Here is a 20,976-nt window from a genome sequence, read left to right as displayed (position 1 = left end):
ACTAGACTGTCATCCTCTGCAACAGTGTTTGTCACATTTATTTCTTGAATCTTCACTGAGGACTTGTTCTTCTCACCATGGTCTTCAGCTTTCTCTTTGCCTTTTTCTGCTTTCCATTCTCTGCAGTCTCTTTTCATGTGACCCTTCTTGCCACAATGGTAGCATTCTATGTCACTCTTGCCTTTAGCACTGCGGGACTTGCTACGAGACTGATTCCTCTTTCCACCTTTGTACTTTTCTTTGTTCCTTCCCCTGACAACTAAGGCTGTTCCTTTGCCTTTGTCCATTGTCTTTCTATTGTTTTCTTCAGTAAGCAGACTTCCTTCTACACTTGCTATGTTCAAACCATCTGGAGGTGCAGAATTACTCAAAGCTGTGTGAAAAGTGTCCCAACTTTCCGGCAATGTGATCAACAGGAACATAGCTCTAACAGGTTCATCAAACTTGACACCTTGAGCTGACAACTGACTGTACATTGTGTTGAATTCATTCAGATGATTGGACATAGGTGTTCCTTCTTTCATCTTCAAGTCAACAAGCTTCTTAAGCCAGTATACCTGTGAAGCTGCACTCTGCTTCTCATAAAGATCACTCAGCTTTAACCATGCTTGATAAGCCGACATCTCGTCTGCTACATTGAAGTAAACGCTTTCTGCCAAAGTCAGCATAATGGTAGAAAGTGCCAATTCATCCATTTCGCTCCATTCATCTTCGTCCATATCTTCTGGTTTTATCCCCTTGAGCTTTATAGGTTTTATCTGCTTCTTTTGTACCAACACGTGCCAAATCTTCTTCTTCCACAATGGGAAATTGGTTCCATCCAGCTTCTTGATATTGTAAAGAGCAGTGTCCTGTGATCCAGCCACAGCTACGCTTCACAGTGGTTTACTTTTCTGGGAAAAATTCGGCAGAGTTTCCCCTGTAAACTGACCTCTGAACCAATATCGACCTGTCAAATGAACCAAGAAAGCTTCAGATTCTGCATAAATTTCGGCAGAGTCTCCTTTGTAAAATGGCTCTGGTGTACTCAAAAAACAGACCAAAAATAGCTCAAAAAACATTGTCTCTCTGACACTGTAAGCTGCGGGTAAACATGTCCTGCACCTGTACTGTCTCTCACTGTCCTATAAGCATAGACTGTGACAATGCCTCAACGGCAGTAAAGCAAAGATGCAATCCCAACTGTCTAACTCACAGTCAATACATCCTAGCTGCCTATCTAAGGGTGCTCGAGGGATCGCTCCAAGACCTGTATCACCGAAAGGATCTCAACATTCGAGAATCCCCCAGCTCAATAAAACCTCACTCGACCCTCAACAAAGGCTACAGTAAATCTGACAGTACATAGACTTCCCACAAAGTCATACATCCACAAATTTCCCACTATATGCTGTAACCGCTGCGGCGGTTGTTTGCTGCGTGACTCACAGCCAGCAAACCCTCAACAAACATACATCATCTCTGACAATACATCCCATGTGGAAGTACCTGCAATGTCAGGATGAAATCTGGAATATCAAGCAGCAAACACAAGCTACGTGATGAACTAGTGGATGTCGCCTACAGTCTGTGTGTAGATGCGTCCGTGTCGTATGTGACACGCCTCCAAGAACTGTGAGCCGTCCTTCGATGTGTAGACAGCCACAAATCAACACTCTGGGAGTGTTGATATCCTCAGCACCTGCAGTCGTAGGCCGAAAACCCCAAATTTGCAGAGTCGGATCTGCACCCGCCAAGACCACGTAGTCGAAAATGGCTTGTGCAGACCTTTGTCGAAGCCGAACGGTGGCCGAGATGACCTCAGAATGAAATTCTAAGAACACTACTCATTCGCCAGGACCTACCCAATTGGACACCAGGAGGACATGGATAGAGCCGATAGAGGAGTTGAGCATGAGGATGGCTTTCTATAAAGAGCATCTTCTCCAGCTCACAAGGGCTGGGTTTGTGATTTGACCTAGCTATATAAATACACATCTATCTCATGGGTTACAATGTGCCATTGGTCATATATATTGACATCTTCACACCAGCTTGAGATTGAAACCGGTGGATTCAAAGGGACACCAGTAGCCAACAGGATATGTCGTCTATGTCATACAAAGAGAGATGGAGATCCATTATATATGTCAGTGCACAGTGTATTACAAAATACAGGATCATTTCCATTGTCTATTTAGACGGATTTGAACTAGAGATTCCTTGGACTGTATCTACTTGAGTTACAAAGACATAGAGATAGTTTACTAAGGAGCTATGAAGAGAGACAATCCAAGAGACAGATTACTGATTTTTTCATACCAAACAATGGACCGATATAGGAGAAGCCACCACGGCAAAGCTCGGCTCATACTCACACCCGTGATACTCTAATTGACCGAGCATTGGAGCTAGAGACCCTCGCGACTACTAAAGAGAGGAGCTTCACAGCATCGACAAATACTACAGGTGAGGATTGGAGCCATTCTATCTTGATATCCAAAGTACATTTAAGGATAGATTCATGACCCATTATATCACCCTCTTGTATTGGGCACCCCTTGTATCACTGATCACACATACCCCACTCAGCTTCAACTAGTAGCACTTCTAGATTCATTTTAGCATCTCTTATTTGTACCGAGACATGGTACCAAATTCACCAACTTGTCATGGATTGGTCTCATAGGTTGTTTTTCCCTTTTAAAGACATTAATATATCATTCCATTTCATCATCTCTCTCTCTCTCTCTCTCTCTCTCTCTCTCTCTCTCTCTCTCTCTCTCTCTCTCTCTCTCTCTCTCTCTCTCTCTCTCTCTCTCTCTCTCCATGAGATATACAGGAAGCTATGCACCCAGGAGCAAGGACGGCCACTAGATGAACTCACTCAGATATTGACAGAGACGCTCCATGTTGCAGCATCAGAAGCATACCCCCACAGCCAGCCTACACGGAGACGATCTGGAAAATGCCCCATAACAACTGGTATGATGAGGAGTATAGAGAGATGAGGATCAAGTTACAGAGGGAAGTGCTCATGGGTACCACACATAGACAGTCACGGATTATCTTTCGCCGCCTAGTGCGACGAAAGAAAGGGGCTTATTTATCCCAGCTAGAGCAAGATTTGTATCAGTTATTTATAAGTCGGGACTCAGGCGAAGCATGGAGGCTACTCCACCAACATTCACCACCACCAGCGGTCACCTCCACTGAGACATGGGGGGAATATGCCACATCTCTCTACACTGTATCAGGACAACCACCTCTGCCGGACCCACTAGAGACATGCCCAGAGACATGTTCTTTCTTTACTACCGAGAGGGTAAGGAAAGCTATTGACAGGATGAAGACAAGGAGAGCACATGATCATGATGGTCTGGTTGCCGAGCACTTCATCCATGCCAGAGATATGCTTGCAGAGCTCCTGGCTATGATGTTTAATCGAGCCATGTATGAAGGCTTCCCCGAGACTTGGAGTATGTCCACGATTGTGCCTATTTTCAAGTCAGGAGATCCCATGATTCCCGGGAATTATCGCACCATCATGGTTGGTCACACACTAGCTAGGCTATATGCATCCATTCTTGAACAGGAGCTGAGTAGATGGGCAGAGCGAGAGGGCATAAGAGCACCAGGGCAATGACCATATTTTGACACTCAGAGCTATTATTGAGGAGGGTAGACACCATGGCAAGAGGATCTATTGTAGCTCTTTGGATTTCCGCAAAGCCTTCGACACAGTGCCAAGAGCTAGACTTATATGCAGATTACAAGACATGGGTGTGCCTACAGAGCTAATTTGGGGGATTTTGGCTCTATACAGGACAGTGATGGGGCGGGTACGCACCACTGAGGGAATGTCTGACATGGTCCTATCCACTATTGGAGTAAATCAGGGATGCCCCCTATCCCCGACTCTTTTTGGGATGTATGTGGATGAGTTTTTGGACTATGTAGAGTGTCAAGGTGACAGGGGGGCTCAGCTAGTAGGGACGTGGATTCCGTTGTTACTATATGTTGATGATATTGTGTTGATTTCTGACTCTCCAGAGGGGATGCAGCGTCATTTGGATGCTCTGCATACATTTGCTCGTGACAGTGGATTGTCTGTCAATCTCGGGAAAACCAAGGTTATGGTGTTCAACACCACACCACAGTGGGTCAGTGTCGGCACCCACATTTATGTATGGCCAGGAGACTGTGGAGTACACACATGCATATACTTATCTTGGGGTAGTCTTCGTTGGACCGGTGTTGTCACTAAGAAGAGCATCAGAGACTAGACTGACGAGAGCATATGCAACTTTGGGAGGACTGGAGAGGATGTGTTCGCAGGTTCAGTTTCAAGAACCGCGAACAAAGCTTTGGCTTTTTGACACTCTAGTGACTCCAGCTATGCTCTATGGAGTTCAGGAATGGGGACCCTCAGTAGACCACCAGGGGAGATCTGGCAACACAAATGGATGGAGATGTATGGAGAGGCCTCTGGTCTCTATGATCGCTCGGATGATTCGGGCTAAGGCCTCAATACCACATGAGATTATCCGAGCCGAGCTAGCCGCCCCCCCCCCTCGTGGTGGAGGCATTGACGAGATCAGTTTCCTTTATGCACGGTCTATGGGATCTCCCCAGGGACAGATACGCTTGGCTTGCCATGGAGTCATCTCGACAACTAGCTCTACAAGGCGATATAGCATGTTGGTATGGACAGATGACAGCATGGTTTCAGTCGCATGGTCTCAACATGGATAGATTACCTCCACTTCAATACTCCCTGGATGCACCCTCTCTGTCTCTCACATGGACAGAGATCACCAGACTCATACGTCAGAACCTGATTCAGCTAAATACCAGGAACACATGGATACCGCCGACACAAGAGCTAGGCACGAAGATGGCCTTCTACAGAGAGCATCTTCTCCAACTCACGAAGGACGGCTTTGTGACTAGGCCTGCATACATGGACACACACTTATCTCATGGGATAAGATGCGCTATTGGACAGATACGCACATCCTCACATCAGCTCCAAATCGAAACTGGCAGATTTCGAGGGGTGCCGGTAAGAGCTAGGATATGTCACCTATGTAACTTAGAGCCAGAGACAGAATTGCACTACACATGTCACTGCCCCGCATACTATGAGATACGCGGCCACTTCCACTGCCTGTTCAGAGAAGGGTTCAGACCTTTTTCTGGAGTCATGAGATACAAGGATCAGAGGTGTCTCGGACTGTTCCTACTAGAGCTTGCTGAGGACATCAAAGGAAAGACAGTCTCAGAGCCGAATCACAGATTTCTTTACACTAGCCAGAGAAGAGCCAACGGAGCAATCATTAGAGCAGACCTCAGAGCCTACTCATACTAGAGATACACTGCTTGATCGAGCCACGGAGCTTGGCAGATCCAGACGTCCACGACCTCGAGGGGTCTCACGCTACCGAAGAAGGCTGCAACAAAAGATACAGATCACTCTAGCTCGACATGCAAGACGCCCAACCAGAGTACTGACCATGGAGGAGGTCGATGAGATCCAACAGCGACCGATGAGAGATTTCATTTGAACCCACAAACCCCCCCCCCCCCCCCCCCCCCCCCCCCCCTAATTTCCTTTTTCCTTAGTGTTATAGATTTAGTTCTTTGTAACTCTGTAATTTCTGTACTCAGACATGGTATCAGATTCACCAATTGTAAATTTTTGGTCTCATAGGTCATTTTGGCCTTTTGAAGACGTTAATATAACATTTCATTTCATTTCTCTCTCTCTCTCTCTCTCTCTCTCTCTCTCTCTCTCTCTCTCTCTCTCTCTCTCTCCAAAGTGTGGTAGATTGATTATGCCATTTCCCTCTTGAATAACAGGTCTTGAGTTCAACTCTCCTCGTCGGATAGATCTTTAAGGTCTCTTGGGATATTTTCCTACGTCGTAAAAATTCTCTTCTTCTTCTCTCTCTCTCTCGAGACATCTTGTGCTCACCTGGTGTTCACATTGCTAGGGCTCTTGCCCTTGAACACTCAAAGTGCATCCTCTTCCTGGGGTGGGTCACCCGACGAGAAGGTTCCTAGCTGGTTGCTACAAGTTCTCTCCGCCGTTCCCAGCACGTGTGGTGCATCAATTAGGTGGCCATGGTGATGCCAACACGCTCTTTCCCGATGGTACGCGACCCTTGCCCAACCATTATTCATGGCTAATATTTGGAGCACCTCCCCCTGTGGACCATCTGGTGTGTTGTACAAAAATAAGGTTTTTTAAGAAACAAAAAACAGGTCTTGTGCCAAATGCATGAGCAATGCAGCGATTTCCTTTAGCAATGCAGGGGTCAAACCTGCTGGCTAAGGGTCCACGATACCTCTATATAATCATGATGAGCGATACAGCGATTTCCTTGAGCAGTGCAGGGGTCAAACCTGCTGGCCAAGGGTCCACCATACCTCTACATAATCATGATGGCCTAAGAACAAGTCTTGTCCCAAATGCATGCCAAAAACTTACCTTTATCTTGAAAGAGTCAAAAAACCTACAGAAAAGAAGTATTAATGCTACCTTCCAACTCCTTTATATCTCAAAGCCTGATAATAATTACATGAATACGCTCCTCAGCTTCTCGAGGCTCTGCGCTTTGTAAAGTCTGACAGACTTTCTGGGTAAGAAGATGGACTATTAATAATGTACAAGCCTACTGCAAAGCCACGAAGCTTTCTACTCCTGTTTTTGCTGGATGGTACTGGTTCAGTTGAATACCTAGTTTCCAACAAAACCTCCGGAGACAGCCAGCCACCATATAATGCCTATCTAACCTTGACCAATGATCAGTCTCCTGAACTGGAAGCACATGTTTTTGCAGAAAATATACATGTGCTGCTTGCTCATTGCTTCAGCAATCACTGCTTACTGGACTCAGATGCTGAGTTAGGCCGTGATTGGGATGCTGCAGAAGCGTTACCTGTTGGTTGAACAGAAGGTGCACAAGACAGCTTTCTGCACCCAAGATTGGCCACTAGGCCAATCTGTAAACCCTCCAGGGTTTTTGCTTCTAGCCTGGCAATGGACCTTTGAAGTTGTTCCTTCTTTGACTCCGACGAACCACCATCCATTTGACAATTTGATCCTGTCCTTTGTGGAGTTTCTTGCCTTTCATTAACTTGCAATATGGAGCTTTTGTCCTTGTGATTCATGCTTACAACTGGGGAGCCAGTGCAACACACATATCTCTCTGGACCGTGTGTATCTGTCCTTTCTGATGCTCTGTAAACCTTTGGCTGAACAACAGAAGGCTTCCCAAGATCACGTTCAGAGGCGTCGAGCTCTTGTGGCTTGTTCAAGCTAACATGAGGCACAACACAGAAACCTGAGTTCTCCTGGGTACCACTAACATTTGAAGCTTCAGATCCGCGACCTGTCTTACCTGAACAAAGACTCAAAGGACTAGCAGACTTTGGAAGCAGTGACCCACAAGTCTCAGCCGCTTGCCAAACTACATCCTCGTCTGATTTTGTACAAGACTTTGGAAAAGATGGCCTGGTGTCCCCAAATTCTACCTTGGCACTCAAAACATCAGAATACGGACGATCTCTCACAGGCAGCTTCACCTCATCCACAATAGTGCTATCAAGAATGGCATCTGAAACAACATGCCTCAATCCTAGCTCATCTAGATGCATCTTTGAATCACACAAAGAAACCACAGCACTCACAGCTCTCTCATTACCAGCATTGGCAAGCTTTGGCTGACCTTTTTGCGTCTCCAAAGGAACAGATTGGCTTCTGTGACTGCTACTAGTACAATTTTCATAATGAGTAACAGAGCCCTCATTAATACTTCCCATGCTTACAACCTGCAGGCCAACCTCCTTAGGGACACATACTTGCTTCTCTCCACCAACTCCTGTATGAACTCCTGGAAGTCCTGATGTGGAAGCAGGTCTGATAACAGTCATTTCCGAGTGAATATGTGTAGCATCCATAGTATTCACAACTCCTGATAGACTTGAGCATAACGGTTGAGCAGCTGACCTTTTTTCTGCATTCTCTTTAAAAATTGCCTTTGTCATAGCTGAAAGTTCTTCAAGAGAGAGTCTATCTGAGTCTATTGATTTTCTGCTAGAAGAGCTCTCTCTGACTGTCGCTAGCTGAGCCTCCCAATCTATGGGAGGAGAAACTGAGCCATGAGAGCCAAAAGAAGTTGAAAGAATACACCCACCAGCCAGCCCTTGTCTGTCTAGATGGGGCTCCAGAGCAGAACTGCCATGCACAATATTAGATGTTGATACATTATCAGATTGCAAATCACTGTAAACTGGTTTAGAAGATAAAGTTGAGCCGCTCTTCTTTTCCCATCGTGTTTTTGCTTCGGTAATTGCCATCTCATGCTTTTTCCTGAGTTCTATCAGCTCTTTTTCCTGCTCAAAGGCAAGAATCTTCAATTCTTCATCCAACTCCTCCTCCCCATCCGTAAGATCTGTAGGAGTGACAACTGTTGATGCACCTGAGGCCCATAGTACAGGCGAATGGAAACCTTTGTCCATTTCATGCATTTCAGCTTCTGCATATGCATCTTGCCCCTCTGGACTTGCAGCCATGTTCATTATCAATTCCCATGTTTGATGTGTATACCTGCTGCAACCTGCATTTCTCTGGCACTCCACAAGGTCATTAAATGCCATACAGCCTACCTCACCTGGATCAACATCACCTGCACTCACTATTGTTGGCTCCAGCAAACTGCTCAGGGTCTCGCAAAGTGCACCAGCAATATCCCTTCCAGCGGGGCCAAAGTCTGGTGAAGTATGATCTGCTACGTTACAAAGAGAATCCTCCAAAGCCTGTTGATCAAAGGAGATGCTGGAAATAGGAGGAGGTGCTCCCGAGCTTGACGGAGAGTAGTCTGAACCACCCTGATTGTATGTGACATCCTCAAAACGTCCATACATCATACCCTCCCCTCGTGCTGGAGACTCCTCTGTACTACTTGGAATAAGACCTGAGGAACCGACGTCCGGTGTAATCAAGCTGTTGGACATACAGCACCCCTCCAAAGTCGTTTCATCAATACCAATCTCATCCTCCAATCTCCTGCAGGAGACATCTGGCAAACAACGATCTTGATCAGAATGTCCAGTGTCAGGGGTTGCATCTTCAAAAGATGCTCCAGGTTTCCAATCTGGTACCAGGGCTAATATTTGAGCATCAATCATCTCTGCAACTGTGGTGACATCCTGATCAGACAGTTGAAGCTCCTCCACCATTTCACTAGCAACACTTATCGCCGTATCACTTTCTATGTCGAAGACAAAATGGATATAACGAACGTGACCTGCACAATTCTGCTCTCCATTAAGTCAACAATACCATCATATCTATGTTGGCGGTGTTACATTGTAGATTAAAACTCGAATACCTAACAAGTATACCTTGTGGGTCTGCAATTCTCAGTCTCAAAGAAACAGTACTATCATCTTTTTTCTTCCCTTTTACTTTGAAGTCCCGGCTTGTTTGTAACTGATCATCCTTCAAATATCCAGAGAGAGGGCCAGAATCACAATCACTGTTGCTCAATGCTTCATTACTGCTAACAGACTTCAAAGGAGGAGCCTTCATATTAAGTTCGAATTCATCACAAACTGTATCTGACACATCTGCTCTGGACTCTGCCTGTTCCAGTTTTGAAATTCTGTGGCAAAGACTTGATTCTGGCTCTTCTTTTGAGACTATTACTTCTGACTCATCTCCGCCAAGTTCTGGGCACAAAACTGGCATGGGTGGGCATTCAGAATGCTCTTTGTTTACATCACACTGAAGAAAGGGATCCGACAACAACTCTCTTGCTGGCAGTCTTTTTGATGCAACAGCCAGACAGTTTTCTATGAACTTACGAACATCTGGATCTTTCACCTTATCCAAGGCGGCTGGCTTCTTTCCCTGGTGTGCTAAAATAAACACAGATTTAGCACATCTCATCAGCAAGTAAAAACTAGAAGTGTGACTTGCTCTCAGTAACCCAAAATTGCTTATGAGAGCATGCTGACACACATAGGGCGTGAAGTTTCGATGAGTAGCCTTTAAATCAAAATTTAGGCCCTTACAGATGTCACTTTCTTGTAAATCTGTGCTGCATTTGTGCACTCGCTGTAAGGGTACTCAAATGTTACAATTTCTAGCAAGCACATCCCAAATGAGTAGATGTCAACAAGCTCATTGTACTCCTCCTCATACAATTCTGGAGCCATAAACTCAGGTGTGCCTATTAAAACACAGATGCATATAAGTTCGGTTGACCTAATCAAGGCTCACAATTCAGTGACAATCATCAAAATAACAAGATGTTACCAATAACACTGTGAGCAGCATGAGCTTGACGTAATATGGTTGCCAATCCAAGGTCTCCAATTTTAACCTCTCCATTGTTTCCATTCACAAAAATGTTGTCACATTTCAAGTCGCGATGTATGATGGGAGGATCATGACTATGCAAATATAGTAAACCTCGCAAAATCTGTCTTGCCCAGCTTTTCACTGCCCTGATGTCCACATGTTTGTGCTTCTTTCGATACCTGAGAGCATGGCATAATTTTGCATTTCCAAACTGTAGGAAAAATGTGAGAAAAAAGCCATAAAAATTATAAGCTTTACTGAGACACAGCACTGTTGATGTCAAACTTACTGTCTAAGTGTTCCAGAATTGAATACTTCTGTAATAAAGTTGACATTCTTGTTCTTCGCATCCACCCAAGAAGTGTAGAATTTGATTATATTTTTATGCTTCAACGACTTCAGCAGATTCACCTCTGAATAAAGCCGCTCAAGCTCCTCAGGGCTCTGAAGGAGATCTTGAATCTTGACTTGATTCCAAGCGACCTCTATCCCATCTACCTCATCAAATGCTTTATAGCTGCAGTTAGGTTAAGGATTGGAAAAACCCTAGTCATAGATAACAAAGAACTTTAAAGGCAATGCTGTATTGAATGTGGGATACACTGTTTTGAAGGCACCCTTACCCAGAATCTCGCTGTACTGCAAAAACAGCCACAAAAATATGTTTTTATTCCTAAACAAAGTTGTCTCCTACATGATAGACTTGCAACAAATTGTTGTAAAATTCCATTCAATTTCTACAAAGCAAGCAAGCCTCCTGGGCAATCAAACACTACGCAGCAAGAAGTAGCAAAATATTGACTGGGACGCCTAGAAATGTGAGTTGAAAACTGCAGTCCACAGGTCCCTGAATTTCTGGAAATTTCAAGTGTGTGACCCCTTATGAGCATTAGTGTTAATGCTAAAAAGAGTAAAACACCATGATGGCAATATGATAAAGTTTCTTACATACAGACAAACCAAAAACTGACGTACCTTCATAAGGTAAGAAAAATATGGATTTGAAAACTCTGAAAAGGGTCAATTACACAAACTTCACCAGAGAATTAATGAAGATGACAAATTATGTTAATATTTTGTAACATGAACATGACTTTCTGTCCTAAAAAGAGTCAAGAGACATAAAAAGAAAGGGATTCTAAATGGATCATTTTGCGCAACTATTTGCCCCTGTTCCTCCTCATGGATCTCTCATTACGCAAAAGAAACGGGTAGCATAATGAGAGATCCATGAGGAGGAACAGGGGCAAATAGTTGCACAAAATGCACATGCCACTCTAATTATCAAACATGACCTTTCGTAAGCCTTAAAATATAGCTCCTAATGGCTCCCAAAGAAATAAACTATCTCAGTATCGCGAGTTTGTAGTCGTGGAAACTCGCCACGGCATATACCAATTGTAGGGAGACTGTGTTTTTCATGCATAAGTCAAGGCCAACAGCTATAGAAAGGCTCTACTCCAATGTATGCTCTGAGAGTGCAACAAATTACCCATATGTGGCAATTGTGTATAGACACACACACATTTTTTGCAACAGGGTGAGATGGCCGGTCGCCACCCACCGGGGCAAAACCCCACCTCGTAGGCGCCACCTCCCTGCTGCCGTTGAAGCCAGCACGGCCTCCTGCCGCCGCAGGCAACCCCCTTGAGCCTCTCCGCTCCGGGCCCCTTGCATGCAAGGCAACACGAGGAGCATAGCGACCGCATCCCACCAACACACGGACACACACACACACTTGTCCACACTAAGAAACTAAACAATCAAAAACACTATCAGAAAACCCCTAGAAAAGAGTTGTCTACATACAAGGTGTATACGAGCGACTTGTTCATGGAGCCAACAAATCAATCGAAAAATTATAAACTTTGCTGTATCCGGGAGCTCGCTACTGCTGTACGCTGCCCCCCCCCCCCCCCCCCCGGCCATCGCTGCACACCCTCCCTTCGCCCTCGCGCTGCCACTGCCCTGCGCGCTGGTGCTGCCTGCTCTTGCGCACAGCCCGCCTCCCCCGCTTGCTCAGCTGCCCTCACACACCAGCCGGCATCCCCGGCTCCCCGCTCGCTCATCTGCCCTCACACGCCAGCCCCCCTCCCCCCACCCCCCCGCTCGCTCATCTGCCCTCACGCGCCAGCCCCCCCACTCGCTGCCTTCAGCTCCCCTTCCCGTTTCTCCCTCACGCAAAAACCCCGTTGTGCCATCGGTTTCTCCTTGCGTCTCGACCTTGAGGGCATGTCCTTCGCAGTCGAAGCTTCTCGGAAGTCGTCTGGTTCTTCGCCCCACTCACAGCAGTAGACACAGATGGAGGCTCATGCTCCACCCCAGAGGGACCTTGCTGGACACTGAGGAGCGTAGTATCCTTGACAACATCTTTGCTTTCTGGGAGGCATCTGCTATCGCGCGCCTCCATGGTGAGGATTGGTGATACTTCTTCTCGATTTTGAGAAGGCCTACGCTAGAGTTGATTGGGACTTTTTGGAGAGCACTCTACACAGGATGGGCTTCTCAGATGCCTAGATCAAAGGTGTGTCAGCTCTTTACAGACGTGCACACAATCAGGTGCTTTTGGCAGGAGGTAAAGGAGATCGTTTCATGCTCACACGTTCGGTCAGACAAGGCTACCCTCTTGCCCCCTCCCTCTTTCTGTTCTATGCTGAGGTGATGAGCAGATTTTTGGTTTCACAGCAGGTAGGTCTACGTGGCTTAGCCCGTCCTATTTAGGGCGATGAGCTATTGGATGTTGGGTTTGCAGACAACTCAGCTTTGTACTTGGAGGGCCAGGAGGTCAACCTACATGGGTGTGAGCAAGCTCTTGAGACGTTTTGTTGTGCATCGGTGCACTGATCAATTGGAGGAAGACAGTGGCTTTCTCGATTTGGCAGTGCTCCCACGCCTGATTGGCTGTCAGGTGAGGGTTTTAGATGGATCCCCCAGGGACTGCAGTTCGATACTTGGGCTGTCAGGTTGGCTTGGACTTGTCTCCTGAGCAATAGATTGCTCCCCTCCTCTTGTCCATTAGGAGGAAGCTGTTACAGTGAAGCTCGGCACGACTTTCTTTGGCAGGCAGAGTTGTAGTGGCCAACCAGGTGTTGTTGGCTCCTGACACTATGGTTCATCTAGCGGGCCCACTGCTTCCGCATCTTTGAAGCTCGACCTGTGCCACCAACGGAGACTGTTGGTTGGAGCTAATCCATACTCTCAGGGGACAGTTCAAGAGACTTCAGGCCAGCTCCGACCGCATGTGGGAGCGTAGAGAGGCGTTCCTTCGACTTTGGCGCCTTGGGCCTTTCTTCATCATGGTCCACGGAGTGCTCAGATGGCACTACCGTCCACCTGTGTGACTTTTCCCTCCTCCCATCTCCTGATTTAGCCCTCATTGTACATGTGCTGTTTTTTCATTGGGAGAGTCTCCCCTTATGATTGTTGTAGCCCTCTCTAGTAGAGGTGGTTGTAGCCCTATGGGCAGTTTCATTAACTAATAGAAGGATCTTTTTCTCGGGAAAAATATATATATATCTTCAAAAAAATACTTATGCAAAATTGGTCAGACAACTACTTTTTGTAAATTTTCTGTTACTGTGAACGCATAAATCTATTCAATACTCCTTAAATTCATGATATTTCAAAAAAGGTAATTGTATCTGGAAAGAAAGGTAGGAACTACACACCCGCTCGCCTGTGCATCATCCCCCTTGCTGCCCTACACCCGCCCCCTCTAGCCATCGCTACCCCCTCCCGCCTCGTGTTGCGCACCAGCCCGGCAGCGCGTTGTCCCCCAGCCAGCATCGTGTGCCCCCTGTCACAACTCTGCTGACGTGGCATAACCCTAACACACACACACACACTTGCAGGGGGAAATTGCAGCCGAATGCTGACGTGGCAGGTTCAGTACGGACAGGCCGGAAATGGCGGCGCTCTTCACGGAATTCTGTACTGCATGCTGACATGGCAGCCCGCAAATCGCGGCGGAATTTTCCGGTGCTGTTTTTACAGCTTTTTGGCTACGCAATTGAGAGTTAGAGAGAGAGAGAAGCTTTAGCTTTTGCTTTATTTTGGGGCTCAAGAGAGCTTGAGAGAGAGAAACTCCTTTTTGCTTTATTTTTAAAAGCTTTTGAGTTTACCAGCTTTTGGGGCTCTGCTTTTAGGATTCCTTTGTAATCTCTTTAAATATGTGGGTAGGCCACTCACAACTCATAGCATCTGGACGCAGAGACTGAGTGTGAGCGTCTACCCGCACTCTTGTACTTTTAACACAAATTAATACAAAAAGAAATACCGAAAGGGACGCCAGTCTATGGGGCCAATATCTCTAGGCACGAAACTTTGTCGAGCCAATGTCGAATCAATTGTGAACTGTTTGAAGTGATTATTTGTGGTGTCATGGTAGATTCTTGACTTGGAGTGTCCCAGTCTGTTACAGTGGTATCATGGTCTAAGATCCGAATGAATGTTGAATGTGATTGGTCATGTCATATCTTGTGATGTCTTGTGATGTCGAGTGATGTCCTGTGATGTCGTGTGATGTGACTGTCAATTGGTACATGTGCTAGATGTGTGTTCCTAGTGTGTCGGTACTAACAGTCAGTGTCTGCTAAGACAGTTTATGGCCTCTGTCTGTTTTGCGGGCGTAATCGAGGGCGATTACAATGATTTCAAGAGGGAGGTATGTCACAACTCTGCTGACGTGGCATAACCCTAACACACACGCACACTCTCTTGCAGGGGGAAATTGCAACTGAATGCTGACGTGGTAGGTTTAGTACGGACAGGCCGGAAATGGCAGCGCTCTTCACGGAATTCCGTATTGCATGCTGACGTGGCAGTCCGCAAATCGTGACGGAAGTTCCGGCGCTGTTTTTACAGCTTTTTGGCTACGCAATTGAGAGTTAGAGAGAGAGAGAGAGAGAGAGAGAGAGAGAGAGAAGCTTTTGCTTTTGCTTTATTTTGGGGCTCAAGAGAGCTTGAGAGAGAGAAACTCCTTTTTGCTTTATTTTTAAAAGCTTTTGAGTTTACCAGCTTTTGGGGCTCTGCTTTTAGCATCCCTTTGTAATCTCTTTAAATATGTGGGTAGGCCACTCACAACTCAGAGCATCTGGACGCAAAGTTTGAGTGTGAGCGCCTACCCGCACTCTTATACTTTGAACACAAATTAATACAAAAAGAAATACCGAAAGGGGCACCAGTCTTTGAGGCCAATATCTCTAGGCACGGAACTCCGCCGCGCCAGTGTCGAATCAATTGTGAATTGTGAACTGTTTGAAGTGATTATTTGTGGTGTCGTGGTAGATTCTTGACTTGGAGTGTCCAAGTCCGTTACACCCCCCCCCCCCCCCCCCAGGTCGGCAAAACGCTCCATCACCCCCGTCCCTCGCCTTCTTCCTTAGCAACAGACACGAATGGACTCATGATTCACCACAGAGTGGCAAAGCCCCCTCGACCAACCTCGCAGAGCCCACCATTCGACTTGCTCTGTCAGTCATTGTCGGAAATGACGTGCCAGGTGGGGTGGCCTCTACACCACACATTGCCTGAAATCCCCAAGCATCATCTCAAGGGGAGGTAGCACCTAAGGTATGCTATCCTATAACTCTAAGGGGTACCACCTAGCATAGGTGCGGCTAGGACGCAGACATAGATGACCTAGAGTGGCAGGAATGAGATGCCATAAAAGGGAAAAATCATCCGACGAGTATGGGGAGAACAAAGCTAAGGAGAAGAGAGAATAGACTCAAAGATCATGATAGAATTGCACACTTATATTAATGATGATGATACTTACAAACGGTGATCTTGGCTGGTGACCATCCTTGCTCCTGACACTGGGGGTACACGATGGAATGCGAGCGCCATATGGTGCATCGCGAACTTTTGAGTTAGCGGTGTTAGCACGTTAGCGGGAGGTTAGTTGAGGGAAACACCAAGACGATGCAGCCGCCGGCGACGTCGATCACTAGCATCGAGAGTGGCCCGGGGTAGCCTGCTGTCGGTGCACTCAATCCTAGTGTGGTTATGCTGCCTTGCAGGGTGATAATGAGTGCCTTACGTGCATGGGGTGGCCATGACTAGTAAATCAACGATGGTGTGGCTGGAGATTGGTGGTGGTGAAGATGTTGCCAATGCTAGAACGCCCATGCTTGCAACACGCATGACACCGTGAGCTCCCTAGCTTGTGAGGTGCATTATGTGCTTAGTGGTGTATGGAATGTAGAGTGCATGGTGCCAGGGTGGTGCCTCCAATGTCCTCTTTCTATGCGTAGTGGAAGCCTCTTTATATAGGCCTGAGAGGTGGTTCTTACCTAATGGTCCTTGCAAATACCCATTGGTCACTGTAGAGAGTCTAGATGCCTCTCTAGTGAGAGAGCGAGGGAGAGAAGGTAGAGATAGAGAGAAGGGAGGTAAGAGTGGGGTGGGGAGTTTTTTACAATTCACTAGCCGTTGGCTAGGTATTTAGAGAAGAGTGGAGATCGGGGCATTTACAATGGGTGTTCTTGATGGTTCGGGTGGCTGGTGTGAGGTTAATACTGCCAGAACTGGTGTTTTGCTAATGTCGAGATTGCGATGCGTTCGTCACTTTCGGGGCCGGCCGGGGTATGCCTTCGGCGTCTTTGTTTGAACTGTGGTCGCTTCTGCGTGCTTTTGGTCGTCTTCTTTGTCGATGTTGAGTTCCTTCGTTTTTTCTTCTTGTGTGTGCATATGGCGTGCATGTGTTTGTTTAAATGTGTGCGTGCGAGTGTAAGTGTGTGTTCTGGCGGTTCTTGAGGGTCTTGAGGTTCTTGAGGTTCTTCTTTAGCTTGGAATCTGTGTTAGAGAAGGATCTTCTCTTCGCCCGAGTTCTTCTCTTTTCCGCGGGCGCACCCCTTGGCGGCCTTGCGCTCACACCAAGGTTGCTTTTTCCCACCTCACGTCAATTGGCCGGCCGCTAAGTGCACGGTCCGCTCTCAATGAATGAAAAGAGACACAAGGGGAGGCTGGACAAGCCCTTCTTTCTTGGGTTTCCTGTCACTCTTCAAAAACACGATTAGGAATCGACGCGCCCAAGAGGACTTGGGTTACGTGCGACCACAACAAGCCAAAAAAAAAAAATGTGGTTCTTGTGGTTCTTTCCTTGAGTGATACAGAACACTGCCAAAGCTCCAATACCAATGTAAGGTGCAGCGGAAGTGAATGTTGAACTTTGCTCAAGATGAGTGCTCCGAACTGTGCTCAAGGGTTCCTTTTACTTACAGAAGGGAGAGCCTTCCGTTCCTTTAGTGAGAGAGTGCAATGGACACAAACAAAGTGGTGAACATTGTGAATGAAGGTACTCAGACTGAGAGATAGAGAGAGAAGAATACGACACCAGAATGTTGTCAAACCCTCCTCCGAAGGCCCCAGTCTCTATGGCGAGAGCGGTCTACTATTGATTGCACAAATCTCTACAACGCTTGGACTTGTCGACGATGTCGACTCTAAATTTTAATATAAAAATAAATACCGAAAGGAGGGTCAGATTTTGTGGCCAATACCTCTGAGCACTGAACTACGCTGGGCCATGTCGACTCTAAATTTTAAAGTTGTGGAGTATTTTAAGTAATTCTCTCATGTGTCGTGTCAGATTCCCGACAAGGGTTCCCAAGTCTGTAACACCAGAGGGCCAATCTGCACAGGTGTGAGCACGCTCTAGAGGTGTTTTGTTGTGCATCAGGCGCACTGATCAACTCGAGAAAGACAATGGCTTTCTGGGTTGGCAGTGCTCCTAGGCCTGATTGGTCGCCAGGTGAGGGCTTCAGATGGATTCCCCCAGAGACTCCAGTACAATATCCAGGTTGTCAGGTTGGCTTGGGCTTGTCTCCTGAGCAGCAAAGTGCTCCCCTCCACCTGTCCATTAGGAGGAGCTACTGCATATTGGAGCTTGGCACGGCTCTCTTTGGCAAGTAGAGTTGTTGTAACCCACACGTAGGGCGGTAGACTTTGGCTTTCACCCAAAACTTTACTTTAGACTTTAGGACACAAAGGAACTTCACGAATAAGCTTGTGACTAGAATTCAACACTTCAAGACAAACCACGGCCTGGCAACTAGAGCGCTACCAAGCAGAGAACGACACCCTGTTGGCCCCAAAGACTCGCGCCTCTTTCGGTATTTCTTTATTCTTGTAATACTTGAGAAAAACCTGTAAACTTCTACAAGCTGTCCCACTTTTATCGAGCTGAAATTCCTCTACTCCAACCCGATTTCGGCAACATAACCACAGTAGAAGTCTCTACGGACAAAATCCCAGACAAATATTGACTTTCCACGCACTTTAGAGCTCTTTGCAAAACCTGGCGAGAAATTGCAACTCGCTGAATTCTCTGTTTTGCGCTCCGATCCGCGTGTCGATCACTTTTCTGGGTAGCCCTCGAGCTCTCGCACCTGTAGGGTCACTTGCCCCTTGAATTAGACGAGATTCCTCACGGAAAATCTCTCTAAATTGTCCTGTACAAGCACGCAATGCTTTCCCGAGGCTACCCTGTCAAATAAACGATCCGAACGCTTGCACCTAACCCTCACCAACCTGTCCATGGCTGTAATTGCAGGTTTTTGACCCAATTTCGCCAACATAACGGTGCAAAAATCCCTGTAGGTCACATGCGGGAGCACACAGAGGCTTTCCTACGACTCTGGCCACCCAGGCCTTTCTTCACCATGGTCCAGGGTGTACCCAGATGGCACTACCGTCCACCTATGTGGCTCTTTCCTCCTCCCATCTCGTGATTTAGCCCCATTGTAGATATTTTGTTTTCTCATTGGGAGTGTCTCCCCTTGCTGTTGATGTAGCCCTCTCTAGCAAAGGTGGTTGTAGCCCTATGGCCAGTTTTATTAACTAATGGAAGGATCTTTTTCTCGGAAAGAAAAAAAATCAAGATATTGAGTAATTTCAAACTTGTTGCCTGTTCAGAAACTGGACATAAATCTATTCTGAACTACAAACCACATACTGAAAGTTAACATAAATGACTAAACTATATTCCAAATACTGCATTCATAGGGTGGTAGGAAGAGAAACTCACTCTGCCATATCGACCCGTCGGATCCATCTCTGCGAACTCTGCCTCAGGAGAGGCCTCATTTGTACTAAAATGAGTGCCATGGTCCTCTGCCATTGTTGCTGAATCATGGAAGTGTCAGATTTTTTGTTTAGCAATTTGAAAAGGGGCCCAGTGATGAATCTGAAAGCACCAAACAAGAAAGCTATATCAGAAGTTTGTCGTTGACAAGTATTGCTGTGCATTGGTGGCAGATTTCATAATACAGCACGAAGTGTCAAAAGGGATAGCAATGTGCATTTGAGCACAACAATAAAACCATTTGTACGTTGCTTGTTAATAGCTGGGTAAAAAAGTTCAGATGCCGAGATAATCGGCAACACCCTTATCTAGAGAACCTAATTTTGCTTGCTCAACAAAAATTTACCACTACATATTTGTGCTAGTGCTTGATCAAAAGCCAAAAGAAACCGTACTAAGAGAATCTAGAACAGATAATGAATTCCAACGTTTAGACTTTGTGCCATTCAATGTGCCAAAGCTTTCTTGGTTCGTGTATAGGGGCTCATGAGTGGCTGGACGAAGAAAGAATTCAATGAGGAGAGAAAGCAAGGCCAGAAATTCAGAGCTGGATTACTCGCCTTCCCAGACATGCTAACATCCCTGTACATAATTCAAAGAAGCACTAAATTCATGCGATGCCTGAGATTAGCCACCAATTTCAAAACTTCATGTTCGAACCAATAGTAGACTGCTTGGTCACCTAAACTAAAAGCAGCACTTAAAGCTCATAAGATGCTTGAGATTGCTACAACCAAAATTTGAAACCTGTTGTCAAGCTCCATCCGTAGGCTTGTGCTACATATGGCTGGACAGAAACAAACTGCTTTATCATCTAGACCCATAGCAATACTAAAGTTCGCACATTTATGGGACGCATCATGTTAAGATGGTGGCCCATCCTTTTTTTTCCGAGAAAAAGATCCTTCTATCAGTTAATGAAACTGCCCATTCAAAACCCATCCTTATGCATATATGTAAAGGGGAAAGAAGAACGTGGGTGCAGCTGCACTATCTCATAAGCCACAAATATCACCCAATCACAGCAGTGTTCCACCGAGCCACGTGTAACCAAGATGGTTTCCCAAAACACCTGCTCTCCATGCTAAACACAACTAGCTCTCCACCTCTAGCAACAGAGGTGGTGTCGAGCTAGTTGTCACGAGACGGGCACCACGTGCCAACAGAAAAGAACAAACTTCACAGACTTTTACCACTTCAAATAACAACTGAAATAAAAGAGAGAGACGCCACGAGACGGGGAGTGGCAGAGTTCCACCCCAAGAGAGCATTGGCCCCAAAGGTTGGCGCCCCTTTTGGTATTTCTTTATATTGCTTGAACTCAGTACAACGTCGGTTCTCCAAACTCTGCACCTTCTCTAGGAAGCATGCCAAAGAATGAGCCCTTGGCTCATATTTAAAGGCCCTTGGCTCATATTTGAAGGCCCTTGGCCTATGAAAAGCAGTTTACATGAAAAGCTAAAAACTCAAAAGCAACTGGTCCAAAAGCTGTTAGCGCAATCTTCGAAAATCCGTACAGCCTGTCAGCGCAAAAGTC

General features: G+C 46.3%; 1 protein-coding gene across 4 annotated transcripts in view; it reads right to left on the bottom strand.

Moving 5' to 3' along the window:
* Positions 1-6,454: 6,454 nt before the first annotated feature.
* The window catches only part of LOC147429018 (uncharacterized), a 60,041-nt gene continuing 45,519 nt past the window's right edge, over positions 6,455-20,976 (bottom strand). For 3 of the 4 annotated variants that reach the window (XM_086494884.1, XM_086494882.1, XM_086494883.1), the window contains 7 exons: positions 19,383-19,541; positions 10,953-10,985; positions 10,641-10,868; positions 10,307-10,530; positions 10,063-10,220; positions 9,391-9,898; positions 6,455-9,293 (listed from right to left, as the gene is read on the bottom strand). In XM_086494884.1, the coding sequence (XP_086351010.1) occupies positions 6,862-9,293; positions 9,391-9,898; positions 10,063-10,220; positions 10,307-10,530; positions 10,641-10,868; positions 10,953-10,985; positions 19,383-19,489 (3,690 nt within the window). In that variant the 5' untranslated portion in view covers positions 19,490-19,541 and the 3' untranslated portion in view covers positions 6,455-6,861. Of the gene's footprint in view, positions 9,294-9,390; positions 9,899-10,062; positions 10,221-10,306; positions 10,531-10,640; positions 10,869-10,952; positions 10,991-19,382; positions 19,542-20,976 lie in introns of all 4 variants that reach the window. The other variant, XM_086494885.1, reaches the window with a different exon arrangement.

Source organism: Adiantum capillus-veneris, chromosome 22 (assembly GCF_014529385.1).
Source record: "Adiantum capillus-veneris isolate H3 chromosome 22, ASM1452938v2, whole genome shotgun sequence".
In the NCBI taxonomy this organism is placed as follows: Eukaryota; Viridiplantae; Streptophyta; class Polypodiopsida; order Polypodiales; family Pteridaceae; genus Adiantum; species Adiantum capillus-veneris.
This window is presented reverse-complemented; position numbering and strand designations above follow the sequence as displayed.